Genomic DNA, 15,183 nt, shown 5'->3' with positions numbered 1-15,183 from the left:
ACACACACACACACACACACACACACACACACACACACACACACACACGTATACACTTTCAATCACACGGAAATGGGAGCTCACCTTGGTGACGGCGAGGAGGTTGAGGGGACAAAACGAAGGAAATGAGAGACACGAAGGAAGTGTGTGTGTGCGTGTGTGTGTGAGAAGAGACGGAGTCAATAGGATGTGGTGAGAGTTGAAGCGAAGGGGTGTGTGGCGGGGGCACTGTGTGTGGGTGGGTGGGACGCCCAAAGTTCAATGTCATTAATTGGTCACCATTTGAATATTAAGTGAAGAACTCTGTTAATTAACGGGATAATAAAAGTGCTGCTGGCTGGAAAGAGGGTGGACAGAGAGAGAGAGGGAGGATAGGCTGCAGAAATGGAGGGCATATGGCGAGATAGAGAGGAGGGAGAGAGAGGGGGGGGAGGAGAGGGGAGGCTGGGTGTGAGGTGATAAGAGGGAGAGAGAGACGTCTGTGGGTAAAGGTCTGGCAGTGGTAATTTGCGGAGAGCCGCTTTAATTGTCATAACCTTTTAAATGGCAGAGTTTATCGGAGTCCTCTAAATGTCCCCGCGTATCGCCACGGCAACCCTGGGCCTGCCGTACTCTGATTGGACGCCGCTGACGAGCACTTAAGCTTGATGAGTTTTCAGGCAAAAACTAAATGATAAAATTGAAAAAGAAAAAAAAACATATTCTATATAACGTGTATACAGTATGTCAGCTAGGTTTTTCTGTGTGTGTGCGCGTGTGCGATAGTGTGTCTGCATGGTTTGGAGACAATGTTTTTAATTTAGTGTGTTTTTTACCTCCACGTTGACTGACACTCGCTAATTGCTCGGCCAGAATCCGACACTGTTTTTTTTTTCCTCCCTTTTTTTCCCTTTTTTGATTTATGTTTGTTTTTGTACAGCCGAGCTGCAATTCAAATGCAAATGAACGAGAACGGGAGAGGTGTTTTTGGAACAGTTAGGACAATCATAATGGCTCAGAAAAAAAGGGGGCCGGTAGTTAGCAGCACAGCACCCTAGGGGCCTCATTTAGCTGCCATTTGTTAGGAAATGCCGCTACATTTGTTCCTGGATACAGACTTCACAGACAGAGAGAGAAAGAGAAAACACTAAAAAAAAAAAAAAAATGTCACAGTCAAAGTCGAGCTCGCCAACACACTGCTATCGTTCCTTCGTGCTTTAGCGAAAGTCATGTGGGTGTACACCAGTTTGGGTGGATGTCCTCTTTAGCTGTGAGCCAAAGCAATTGAAGTGAATGGGCGGATGGGGGTGGTGGTGACAGGGACTTGCAAAGAGTGTGTGAAGTGAAGATGGTACAAAGGCTGGCTCTTATTTGATTAGCCTGTGTAGAGGAATAAGAATGAAAGCCCTGGCAATGGCATCTGCAGCTAACACTGTTAGCTCCATCTGACATCATCCCCAAGGAAATGCCGACACACATTCCAGTGTGTGTGTGTGTGTGTGTGTGTGTGTACTGCTGTGAATGTGTATTTGTGCATGTTCATTTCTCTCTGTTTCTTTTTATATGGGCAAGAATGAATGCTTACTCGTGGTTGTGTGTGCACACAAGCTGTGTGTGTGTGTGTGTGTGTGTGTGTGTGTGTGTGTGTCCTGTGTCGGAGCTCTGGTCCTCTCTTGTAGTCTCTTTGTGCTAAAGGTCAGGGGGATTGCTGAGATAGAATCCAATCTGAAGGACACAGCACTAGAACAGGCCCTGCTACAAATGGACCTATTAAAATAGGCTGGATGCACACACACACACCACACACACCACACACACACACACACACACACACACACACACACACACACACACACACACACATAGAGCTCACTGATACACAGGCATGCACATGCAGCTATTTCCATTCTAATGGTCACCTTTTCCCTGATGATAATAATAGGCTGCATCCTGGAATAAATGCCCGTCATTTACACAGAGTGACAGTGACAAAGGTAGGAAATGCCCTATAATGCATTTACAACACAATGTATATGAAATAATCAGAATATGACTGCAGTGTTTTCCAAATATTCTCAAACGGATCAAACGACGTGTCAAGAAAAACACAAACGCCGAGAACATCACAACCAAACATTGATTTGTCACATTTCTCAGAGCGCGGGTGTAGTTTTCTTCGCTCTCACTGCTGATTGTTCCTTCAATTATGGTTCAGTCGGTCTGATTGGTGCGAGCATGTGTGTGCGGCTGCAAGTCTGAACCAACATGTGTGCGAAAGCAGGGTGTTGAATATGGATGGTCTGCCCCCCTCCACATCCCTGAGTGTAGAAGCTTTTTGTACGTCTGTTTTTTTTTTTCTTCTTTTCTTTAGACCGGCCGTTTTTTTTTAAGGTTTTTTTAACAGCCTGTCCTTTGTTAACAGCTCAGCCAAATGAAAGTTAAAAAATACTGCCTTCAGTAGTAATTACTGGCAGAGAGCAGGGCACACACACATAAATAAAGAAATAAACACATTCAGAATTCAGACTACTAAGTGGAAAGAATCTCCAGTGCAGTTTCACCCCGTGTTTGACAATCGCAGTGTCAGTGACTGACCCAGTGCATCTAAATGTGTGTGTGTCTGTCTATGACCAACAGAGACTCCCTGTCCTTGGTGTAAAGTGGTGAGAGGTGGTGGCCAAACGCACTGGTGTTCATGTGCCCGTACGGTTAGGCAGTGTGTGTTGCGGGAATATGGGCCTCTCTTCTAAAGACATGCAATTAAGCTTAATTTTTAATGAATATTAATGGCATTAGCATCAGATTTTGTGGAGATGTGCATCTGCCAAGGTGCAGGGGAAAATGGAATGGTGGTGGTGGTGGTGGGGGGGGGGACTAATTCATTTGGTAGTCATGAGAAGAGCGGTGGAGACAGGGAGGGATGAGAGAGGGGGGTGGAGGAAGGGATGGAGATGGAGTGGATGGATGAAGTAGAGGTGGGATGGAAACATGGAGGGGGATGGAGAAGGTGATAGTGAAAGAGGAAATGAGGTGGATAAAGCAAAAGAGATGGGGATAGAGTGGGGCTGACGTGAGAGATAGCAAGAATATACCAAAGATGGACTGAGAGAATATGTAATCAGGGCAAAAGGTTGAAAAAGCAAGATTGTGAAGAATTGATTTGACTCTTTTAATAAAGCCAACCAATCAGATTCAAGCAGGACACTATACTGTGCTGCAAATATGTGACAACAACTTTGACATCTGCACACGAAGTTTTTTTAAAAAGTGCCCAGAGCGGGAAACTTCTGTGTAAAAAGGATTAAAATTGCAAGCATGATAACATTTTTAAAGAAGAAAAGCAATCCTTAAGTATAGCATAAGTAAGCTGCATCTTCTTGACTGTTTAAAAAAGAAGGAGATGAAGACAGATGTCAAAATCAACTCATCCAAATGGCTGGGAATTTTGCTCTGGTTGCTTTCTGTTGTGTCAAGTGATGACATCAAATATACCTGACTGCTGTCATGTAGGTTTCATTGCTTTTTTACGTTTTTTAACAGACAGTCAAACGTTTCACCTGCTTGAATATAGTACAACTAACCAAAATGGCACAGAACAACATTTTAAATGAGTTATGGGCTAAAAAACATTGAAAACGTGTGAAATTGCTTATATGTGCCATGATAAGTGTTTGGGATACTATTAACCGCTTTTCCATTTAATTGTTAAGTAACTTTAGGAATGTCGCAAATAAAAGAGAGTCTTAGGCTTGTTTCCATTAACAGATTTGGAGTAAAAGCTGCTTTCAGAAAGTGTTGGTGCAGCCAGAAACAAAACCAGCTGTTTGGCAACCGTTAAACACCCCAAAGAAGAAGAAACAAACAACTCTTTGGCCATCTATGACGGAAAAATGGACAGAAATCTTTTAGAATTGTTTTCAGTCGTGAAAGCTGGAATTATTCCTTCATGTCAGCTGGGATTGTTTCATGCTGTCCGTTGACGCAGGCAATGAAGAAGTGGAAACAGCTGATCAGTCATGTGACTTACTTGTTTGTTCATCAAAACTTATTCGTAAAAACTTTTTGTCTCCCGTTGACACTTTTTTGTTAAAGTCATAAACCAAATCAAGCAACTGTATAAATTTAGTGCAAATTTGGGGATGTTTTTGTGCATTTTGCTGTTTCCGTTAACTTTTACAAATGTGACACTGTGCATCAAAAGGCATCTTTAAAAACACTTTTGTGGCCCAGGCTACCAAAACACTAAAATTCCAGCTCTAGGAGTTAGCGTTCCGTAGCACAACCTGAATTTTTGACCTTCTTGTTGCACATTTCTCTGCTGACAATATATAACACACAGACGATGCATGATAACACTGCAAAAGATTAAATTCCAAGCTGCTTTTGAAAGCCGATACACGCAAGCCTCATATTCCGAAACAGTCGCCGGTGTACAACAGCAACGTGTTGGGTTTTTTTTGTTGTTAGTTTTTTTTTCCTGTGTTTTCTGAACATTTCACACTCGCCGACCGACTCCCGCTCCTGAGTGGCTGGGATTAAGGTGGTGCTGCAATATTGATTTACGTCCGCATAAAGCCTCTCCGGCTCTATATATTACACCACATTCAGCAGTCATCTATTCAATCAAATCTAATATTACACTGCCTCTCCACACAGCTGTCTAATAGCATTTAACTCACAGTTTGATTCCTGCATTCCCTCATGTACTTCAAACGCTTGCCTTCAATATCCTTCATTCGTTTCTACTATGCCAAGATGAAGTCTTTTCAAAAGCACGCAGGATGAATGAGCGTGTCTCTGCTTGTGTGTGTGTGTGTGTGTGTGTGTGTGTGTGTGTGTGTGTGTCTATGTGTGTGTGAAGACAGGATTAGCTGTGGCCTTAGGCTTAAGGTATGGAGTGGAGTGTATTTTAGAAGCTTCTAAATTAGCTGGGAAATGGGATTTTGAGACAATGGACTGGAAAAAACTCAAATGAAAGGATGCACTCGCAGCACTCCTTCATTTGCCTCTGATGTTCCCTCGCTCTCACGTTTGCTGTTTTTTTTTCCACCGCCGTTCTCTCTCTCTTCCTTTTCTCTCCTCCTCCCAGAGCTTTTTGACCTCCTTCATTTATTCTCTTTTTAATTCGTGCCTCACCTTGTGTATTTCTCTCTCTGCTCTCTCCTTCTCCTCCCCCCTTCCCCTCCTCCCAGTCCCTGTTTCTATCTCTCTAACCCTCTCTGTCCATATTACAGTTGACAGTAATGATGTAAGAACATGAGTGTAAACAGTAGTATGAAGCTAACCTCACTTTGACCCACTTAAAACAGAAATCCCCCCGAGTATACCCACACACACACATATACACACACTGCACACACACTACACACTCATGCCTGAGTAAATATTGGACTTGGGTCAGCAGCCATTCTTGTGTTCTGAGAAACTGTCTCTCACTGTGTGGGCTTTGAGCTGAACTGTGCACGTGTGTGTCCACCGATCAGAAAGACGCCACACATCTGCTTCCCTCCGACCTCCTCCCGCCACTCCTTCCCCCTTCCCTGGACCTTTATTTACCTGTGGAGGTGTATTTGTGTCTAAGCCAGGTTTCAAACGAAGCACTTCCGACCATGTAATAAAAGCCTGACATTTGGCGTCCATCCAGCAACCCCCCCCCCCGTCCCCTCTTTGATATGTGCACACAAACACACAGGGCCCCGACAAGGAAACCAGCTTCCTCTTTAAAACAGCACCTCCGTCCTCCACTGTGGTCCTGTTGTTAAGTGTCTCTCTGCACCCACCCACTTGTGGGATGATATGTGATCCAGTGATTGAATCCCATCTGGGTGTTGCAGGGTTTTTGCCCTCTGGCTCTCAGACGTGGCTCGGAGAGGTGTTGCTGATTTCTGCGCTTGGAATTAGAGAGAGCTGTCGTGGCACGATTATTGCTTGATTTATTCCGGCGACTGTTTTGGGTTTGTTTATTATTTGAAATGAAAGAGAGAGAGAGAAAAAAAGAAGTGTTATTCCAGAAGTCTAACTGAGATCAGGATCTCGTTTGCGAGAGAGACCTGAGAAGAAATTACAACAATAGAGTTCACTCACACAAAGCAGTCATCACACACACAGACAGACTAATTAAAACTAACACAAATGTTATTAAGGATACCAGCATGTAGAAATTTAAAGTCTCTCAAAGGAGCCAGTGTTCTTAATCAAAATTGTTATTAGTGTGTAGTTGTTTATGCTTACTGTGTGCAAAATGAAATGAAAAGAGCGAAAAAGCGGATTGCTTCATTCAGAATTTCTCCATATCAACAATAATCTAAGAAACATTCATCATTTTAATGTGTCATAAACGTGCTTCATTTTGACGTTTTGAAATTAGAATTTGTTGCCTTTACTGACTAACTGTGTCTTTTTTACCAGTTACTTCATAATGTGTTGTTAGGATTTTTTAATAAAACTACAGCAAATCTGTCTGTATGAGAAATATCTACAAATTAAAGACGTGAGACCCTCCCATAAAGCAGTTTTTTTCATAAATTTTAATGATGGGTTCAAATCATGTTAAATATATTGTTTGAGTAGCCTTTGAGGACAAGATTCAGTGGCAAAATGTGATAATCTGTTGGATTTTCAGAACATATTCAGGGACCTCCTGCACCACGACGCTGCAGGAGTTCACCACCGCTAAGCACTTTTATTGACGTTTCAGAAAACATTAGGATATTTAAAAATGTTCCATTGTTTTTGAATTAGTGCTTCGGTGATTTAGTCAGGTAATAACCCAAATCTGGATTTGAAGGGACCACTCAGGGGTGTGTAACATCATTACATTACCTTCTCTTAGTGATGGATGAATGAATACATCGCGTAGCCATTAAAACCGTATGCAAACCACGTGCAGACAGCGATCTAGCGTTGCAGATATATTCTTAAGAAATTAACTCCTTATCAGATTTTCTAAAACAGTCTCCCGAAGCTTCTGTATCGTTCCCACATTACTCATACCCTGGATGCACAAATTATTACACATTTAATGCTCTAATAATAGATCAGTTTTCACCTGATACATCTCTCGCTGTGAAGGATAATCTCCAGCTATAAAATTATATCACCTAGCTGACAGGAATATTGCCCACCTACTACAGTATAATCACACAACAGATAAGAAATCAAACTGTGGGGAAAAATGGATTTTGAAAGTAAAAACCTGAAGACACCTCCTGTGTGTGTGTGTGTGTGTGTGTGTGTGTGTGTGTGTGTGTGTGTGAGACATAAAAGTGTGGTTTCCCCTGCATGTATGTTGGTTGTGTGTGCAAGCACTTGCGTGTGATCTCTCGCTGCGTCTCGCTGATCAGTTATCACTAATCCTTCCACTCAGAGCTCTTTAACAAGTTGCCATTGTGCTGCCGACGCTTAACATGATGGAGGAACGACCTTCGTGGTGAATGAAAAGAAGAGGGAGAGGGAAGGAGGGAGAGGGAAGGAGGGAGAGATACAGACGGAGGGAGAGGGAGAGGGAGAGGGCAACACCTCCGACAATGGGGAGAAAATTGGTTTACACTAGATAGGCTTGTGATTACAGAGGGAAAGAAAATGACTTAGATTGAACAATAGGACTGAGTGTGCATCTGTGTGTGTTTGTATGCGTGTGTGTATGTTTCCAGGATTAGTGGGTGGTTAGGCCGGGATTTGGTTGAAATGAATTGGCGGGTATGGTGTGCTGATGGGTGCGTGTTTGGGTGTTTTTCAGTCTGCATGTACTGTAACAGTGTGTGTCTGTGTATTACCTCGGGCATCATGCCTCTTTGTGTTGTGACTTGATCTAACTGGAAATTTTTATTATAGCCCTGCAAACCTAAGACACAGTCAACAGTCCAATTCATTCCCTCCTCTCTCTCTCTCCACCGTTTTGACTCTTTTTTTCATCATAGTAGAGTGTGTTGTTGAAGTTATCTAATCTGTGATGTAACAAATGTTTAGCACGAAATGTATTTTTTCATTTCAGCTCAAGGAAACTCAGTTGAAGTCATGAGGAGGAAAAATAACATACGTTGACTTCGTGCATGTATGTTTTGTGTGTACATATATATATATATACATGCTTGCACATTTTTAGCAAGAATCCTATTCTTAGCAAGAATCCAAATTTGTATATGAAAGAGTTGCGACAAATGTGTCCAGGAGGCATGATATTTTACAGCTGAACCATGAAATTATTATTCTTAACCTGTTTTGTTCAATTAATCCAAGCACTTTCTACTGGACTAAATGTGGTGATTTTTTTTTTTTTTAATCGAGGCGATTCATATATTGAATTGGTGATATCCCAGTTAATTCTCTTAAAATATGGGCAATATATGTTACACAGTATACAATAACACTTAAGACTTAATTCATCCTTTTATATGCATATGAGTGTCTACCATACACAAGTTACATATCCAGATAAAAGCAGACTGTAAATATTATTGTATATCCCTCTCATGTGTTGATTATGGACTCTGTTTCTCTCTTTCTCTTCAGGAGGCCCAGCAGGAGAGCTACAGCATCAGGGGTCCTGCCCCAGGGAATGCTGGGAAGGCCAACAATGAGGATGGCGTCTCCCAGGACCGCCCCTCCAGTCTGCCGGTAAGTGATTGACACTTGTTCCCACCAAGACGCACAAGGCATTTATAAATGTGACACACAGCATTACACATAAGAGAAGCTTTCCCTACCGCAGAGGCGCCAAAAATGCCTTACCTGTGCGTGAAAGACATCATCAAACCACAAAGAAACATTACATCTCCTGCAGCTCCAGCTTTGTGTGCGATGTTCAGCTTTAAGGCGCTCTATCCAATCAGATTCCTCCGCTCACCCTGCGACCCGCCTCTGTCTGACGTCCTTGTCGGGGTTCGACTGCTCACTTCAGAGCTTGCATCTGTGTTTGGACTGGCGTCCATGCTGAAGGTGAAAGGGCCACATGTATCATCCCGTGGTCTCAGCACCATACACTCACTCACACGTACACCCACATGCACAGCAAAGCATATGCACCGACGCAGACATTCCCTCTGCACATGCAGTCACACATGCAGAACCCACATGCACTGCCTCTTGGCATTTGGGCGAGCTAAAAATCGTTAAGCAGGTTGACTGGAGGAGTAATTGAGAAGAAATGGTGAGACCAGACTGATCCATGGGGGGGGGGGGGGGGGAGATGTGGGCTGTTCTAGCTTTTTTGGCTAAAATAATCGCTTTTTACTCTATCACTTCTCTCCTTACAGCTCCTCAGCACTTTCAAGAATAGAATAAATACACATTTGCAAATGGTCGCAAATATTGGCACCGCTTGAGGTGTGTGTGTGCGGTTTAATTTACCAGATACTTTGGAAGAGCTCCAGGAATGGAGGAAGAAACCACAAGAAAAGCTAAATTAAGTGCATTAACTCCAATTAAGCTATAATATCCTCCATGTATAGGGACTTTTAAAGTCTGTGTGCATTGGTCGTCCTCTGTGTCTCAACACACGCTCACGGTTGACTTTGCCTCGTTTCAAATCAGCGCTGATGTATCTGTCAGTTTTCAAGGGATTCCTATTACTCCTCTTTCTCATGCGCACAATCACACTCTCTCTCCCCCTCTCTTTCCTCCCCCATAACATACTAATAGTATATCATCTGCTTTATCTCGGCGTTTCTCCTTTTTTCTTTCATTTTCATTCTCCCACACTCTTTTACCCCCCTCTCCTCACCCCACACCCCCTTCCCTTTCCCCCCCTTCTCTGTCTTTTTCTCTAAAGTAGCATCATGAAAGCTTTTCTCTTTTTTTTTTTTTTGTTCTCCCCCCTCTCGTGCTATAATGAGAAATGGCCTTGATATATCAATGCGTGAATCCGTAGCGAGAGAGCAAGACGAGGCGAGGAGCCACTGCAGTCGCTGGGGCCGATCTATTTGAACCAGCACCACTATCACCCCATATTCCCTCACCACTTTAATCCTGGCGTTTTACCCCTTGGGTTCTCCGTGTGTTTTCACATCCCATCCAAAGCGCGTGGCTCGCCGAGATCCTAATCGGCGGCAAGTTTTGATGAGAGAGAGACACAGAGAGGGAGAGATGGATAGATAGATGGGGAAGAGAGAGAGAGAGGGAGGGTAGGAGAGAGAAATTGCTCGGCGTTTGCCAGGCTCTTCCAGCAAGCTGTCACGGCAGAGATGTAACTGTTTTTATCCTCCACCCCCCTTCTCTCTCTCTCTTTCTCTCTCTCTCTCTCTCTCTCTCACTCTCTCGCCGCCGTTTGATGTCAGATCTAAAGCTGCTGTCATCTTTTTTTCCCTTTCTCTGTCAGGAGGGAGGGAGCGCGGGTCGGCAAAGTGTCATGTTGTTGTTTTGGGATGAGTCCGCTGTGTGATGTGGCGGGATTTTTGAAGGGAGACCAAAGGGAAAAGTGCTTTAGTAACTTATCACAAATGCAAGTCACAGTGCCCCTTGGGTCCTTTAAAATGTAACGTATTGGAGATACAGAACGCCTTGTATTCCGTGTCATTGTGCAATGTCTGTATCGCTAACACTGCTGGAAATACAAAATCATCATCGCTTTAATGTTGAGAGTGTTGGCCATCATTGTAAGCTTCCCTATAGCTTTGGTACTGATGTTCATGTGATACTTGAAAGCTTGGCATTAACACTATTGCTTTGGTAACTGAGTATTAGTGATTAAATGAGTGAATGGTGTTTTGTTGTATAGATTTTAGTATTTGTATCTTTGTCTCATTGTCTCTCATTGCTTCTTGGTGTAAGCAGTCAGCTTTTATGTCAACGTTTGCCAACAATTTTTCTGGTGTTTCATTTTAACCCTCTGAATTTCTAAACCTGCCTTTGAAAGGCATGCTTTGTTTTGTTTTTTATTTATTGTAAAAAAAAGAAATTACATAATTTTTCAGAGTCGGAGAGCATAGAAACAAGAAAATCTGTGGATTTTCAACTTTCTAACTGTCCTTGAACTAGTTATCTGTGATGTGCCTTATTGTCTTGAAAATGATCCAAATCTAATTTTAATGACTAGCAATACCGCTTTGAAACCACTTTATTCTGCATGTTTTGTTTTTTTAAATGCCAAAAATACAACATTTGTACTAAACCGACACTGTAAAAAACTAATACATTATGCACTTCTCTGACCCACCAAGTAGTCATTAATGACTCAGCTGTGACCTGCAGTTATGTGACAAAAAACCTGTGACTTTTCAGCTAAACTGAACTGAACTGCAGGCTATGTTTACCCAGAGTAGAGAGGAAACAAAAAGGCACAAATGCACAGAAATAAACAAGATTTTATCAGTGCAATATCTGTAGTATGTTGAGCCATTTTTTTCTCCAGTATTGTAACAGCTGTGGCCACTTAGAAAAATGTTGTACATGTTGATTCCGTCATTCTTTAATTTTTAAAATAATAGTAAAAAGAAAGAAATCTTCTTTCACAATGCATTTTGCTTTTTATTTATTATGAATTGTGGCATTGTAACTGTCATACTACACAAAAGGCATTTCTACTCCCATCCATGCTTGAGACATTTCCATGGTGGTGAAATGCAGTGAAAAATGCAGTGAAAAATGAGCCCAGATTGAGTAAAAATTTGACGAGCTAAAAAAAAAAAAAAATCCCCAGAAACCACTCGGCGGTTCAGGCTGTTACACTGACACTAGCATTTAGCACCTGACAATAACCACAGTATTCTTCTTGCAGTGTTTCCAACCTCTTCAGATTGGCTCTGATCCTCCTGTTCCATATAATCATAAAATGAGTTGCCAGAACAAGAGCAAAGATCATCCTTTGAGAAGAGGAACAACTTTTCCTTTTTTAAAAAAAAAAACAAAAAAAAGCAAGTTGGCTGTAGGGCCCCCATTTATTTTCTTCCCCTAAACTGTGAATGTTAGTTAAATCTGTTGCCAAGAGTTCTGGTTTGATTTTCATGTGAAAATCATTTTTGTAAAATACTATTTTGTTTTCCCAACTAAAAGCCATAACTTTGGACAGAGATTTTTCTTCCCATTTATTCATTTGTCCAATGTGACACATCAGACGTCGGTGCTTAAATTTCACAGGAACCTGATGGAATCGTTCTTCTCTCAGTTAAGTGTGGCCATTTTCTGAATGACCCTGATTTCCCTTCGACATATGTGAAAATTGCAGGTCAATAAAAGGTGACATGTTTGTTGCTGACAGCGTGTTAGAGCTGGGCTGCATGATTGGCACGGGATGACATGTTGTCTGCTGCCTTGTTATTTCCAGCTGTGTGTGGCAGTGGTGTTTTGTGGGGAGAAAAACAGAAGAGGAGTTCTGTGTTTGTCTGTGCAGCAGCCCTCAGCCCATTGCATCTATTGCCTTAACGTTGCTAAGCCGAGTCAGTTCATCCGGTGCCACGGAGAGGTGAGGAGCCAGGGTTTTCATACCCACTGCCCCCGCCCCCGCTTCCTCCCCCAACCCACCGCCACCCCTGTTCCAGTCACTACATGTTCCCTGCTCTCCGGCGCTCCCCTGACAGCCTGCCAAGCTGCCGCGCAGCCTCCCATCCTCTGGGACGTGGGAGAGGATGGCCAGCCATGTGGAAAGACAGAGTGAGAGCTGGCTGGGGGTGGGAGGGTGAGGTGAGGAAGCGGGGGAGAAGGGGTAAAGAGCAGAATGAGAAAGAACGCCAGAGAGAGAGAAAGGGCGTGAAGCGATGAAGTGAAACGTGGTTATCTTTTTGTCACTTGTTCAGGGTGAGGGATGTTGAATTCAGGCTATGGGGTTCCGGCAGTGGTGTGTTATTCACAACTGCTACACGCACGCACACACATGCGCACACACACATAGACAAAAAACATTCTTGTATGTCTTTCAGTGCTCATTTGCCCCTCCTTGACTTATTTTCCATCAGACAAAAGGGAAAATTCAGAAACACCATCTCTGCCTCTCTGTCTTTTCCCTCTCACTCCTGTCCACCTTGCCCTCCTCTGTTTTTCTGAGTGTTAGGTCATGAATGATTGACAGGGCACAGCTGGAGAGTCCTGCAGCCCTCCCCTCTCCCTCAGTACAACCACACACACACACACACACACACACACACACACACACACACGGACCGCTTTGCTCGCAAACACACATCCAGCACACACTTTGATGCACACTCTGTCCTCCGCGAGCCGTTTTCACACACCGTGTGTGTGTGTGCTCTATCAGAGCATGTCAGTCAGGCTGCCTATACAGTATGTGCTCTCACTCTGGCTCTCCCTACTGCTGTGTTTTATTTTAGAGTCCCCAGGCAGGCAGACAGGCCAGCAGGCAGCGCACAGTAATGTCATCCAGCAGGGTTAGATTCAGCCTCCACATTAGTGCACACAGGGGGGAGGAGAGGAGGCAGAGGGAGTCAAGAAAGGAAAGAAATACAAGGGAGATGAAGAGGAAAGGAACAGAGTGATGAGGAAAGAAGGAATGAAAAATACATCTCCTATATCGACTATAGCCAGATCTGTGGTTCAAAGTATACATATGATTAAGATGGAAATTATTCAACACACGTTTTGGAAAACTAGTGCAAAACTGTGTTAGCATTTATGCTTTAATTGCAGGTCCATCGTGCCTATATTTTATATGTAATAATGTGATGACTGCGTTGGATATATTTTTGCAGTATGTGGAGGGTATGTAGGGGAGAAAGGGAGGCAGGGAGACTCAGAGACGAGATGTTCTCTGGACCCTGCTGCCTATTCTTAGAACAGACAGCAGCACTGAAGGCCACAGCAGCTCCCTGCCACTGCTCTGAGCACATAGCGGCTCTGAGAATAGGACAGCTAATCTGAAGCCAGTTTCACACTCTGAGGTATAGGGGATGGTCATGGTCATGGCAGTTTTAAAGCTGTGGACCTAATATGAGTAGGAGTGATTGATTCATTGTCACTTTATGTGCTGGTACTCCATAGGTGCTCCACGGGATTTCATAATTTACCATACGATTGAGGTATTTGTGTCAAACTTGCCCTTTTATGTCACTGATGCTCACACACTCCTCAAGCCGCACACACATAATCCGTGTTTTCACCTCTGCCCTGTTTCACCGCAGACCCAGATATCATGACACAGCAAGTCGGAGGACCCTGCCTTCATCTAAAATGCAGACAGGCTATTTTTCCGCTTGTACGCCGGCCTGTTTTCGTTTGCTCCTCATGAATCATTTAGTGCGCACACACAGTTTCATGTACACGCATAGTTTTTTTTGATCCTCAAGAGCCGGGAACATGTGTTTTTGCCGGGGCTTACCATTTGTTCCCCTACAGCTTGAAAACACAGATGCACAGGAAGTGGAATTGATCTGCGGGGAAATTTCTCCAGATCTTTCATCTTTACACATCATCAAAATATGGTTTTGAACCCAGACAATTCACCTGCGATGATATCTGCAATAAATCTGATTCATCGGCATATTCCTTTCTCATTCAGCCGGGGTGTTTCAAGGTATTTGCAGCCACTTAAAATAGCTTAAATATCAGTAAAGGCTTGAGATGAGGAGCTACGCAGGTTTTTAAGTAAGCCTGCAGTGGTACAATTTAGCTTTGAAATGAGGCTGCAAAAATCTTAAGAGAAGCCAGTCAATTTGGAACTTCCAAGATCAAACCTCCACAAACATCTGAGCTGCTGTAGTGTCCTTTAGCAGGACACTGAATCCCTACCAGCACTCCTCAGCAGCTGACACTGCACTCCCCTGCAGAGGAGACACACACCAAAAGAGAATTTCCCAATTGTGATCAATAAAGTATTTCTTGCCTGCGGGATTTTGGTTGTATCTTATGGCAAAATTTGAGGGCTGCACACTGTTTCCTACTGGGAACTCTGTCGGCCAGTGTGGATTGTTAAAGCAAACTGGTAACACAAGGCTGAACAGTGGTGTTAACAGAGAAAGGAGGCTCCTCAGCTGCAGAGGAGGGCATGTTTATACCCGACCACCCTTGACCGGCTGGTGGGCTGAAGCCCTGCACGGCAGAGCGAAGGGCAGATAGTAAACCTGTGTGCGCCCACTCTGCCCGAGCATTCCTCTTCCACCTACCACTCCGCTTGCACATCCGTACACTCCCAGTGTGTCAGGCTTTATGGTTTTAGAGTGAGAGGGGAAATGGAGAGGGATGAACTTGGTTAAGAAAACACCAGTCCGGCTCCACTGGCGCCTCTCCACCAACCTCTCCTACAGAGGAGGAGAGACA

At 43.5% G+C, this 15,183-nt stretch overlaps 1 protein-coding gene across 5 annotated transcripts in view; it reads left to right on the top strand.

Moving 5' to 3' along the window:
• The window catches only part of LOC111562637 (AT-rich interactive domain-containing protein 1B-like), a 198,236-nt gene that overhangs the window by 65,829 nt on the left and 117,224 nt on the right, over positions 1–15,183 (top strand). For all 5 annotated transcript variants that reach the window (XM_055005694.1, XM_055005692.1, XM_055005695.1 and 2 more), the window contains exon 4: positions 8,491–8,595. In XM_055005694.1, the coding sequence (XP_054861669.1) occupies positions 8,491–8,595 (105 nt within the window). The remainder of the gene's footprint in view (positions 1–8,490; positions 8,596–15,183) is intronic.

Source organism: Amphiprion ocellaris, chromosome 20 (assembly GCF_022539595.1).
Source record: "Amphiprion ocellaris isolate individual 3 ecotype Okinawa chromosome 20, ASM2253959v1, whole genome shotgun sequence".
Classification (NCBI taxonomy): Eukaryota; Metazoa; Chordata; class Actinopteri; family Pomacentridae; genus Amphiprion; species Amphiprion ocellaris.
The sequence above is the reverse complement of the archived record's forward strand: the minus strand, read 5'-3'. Positions and strand labels throughout refer to the sequence as shown.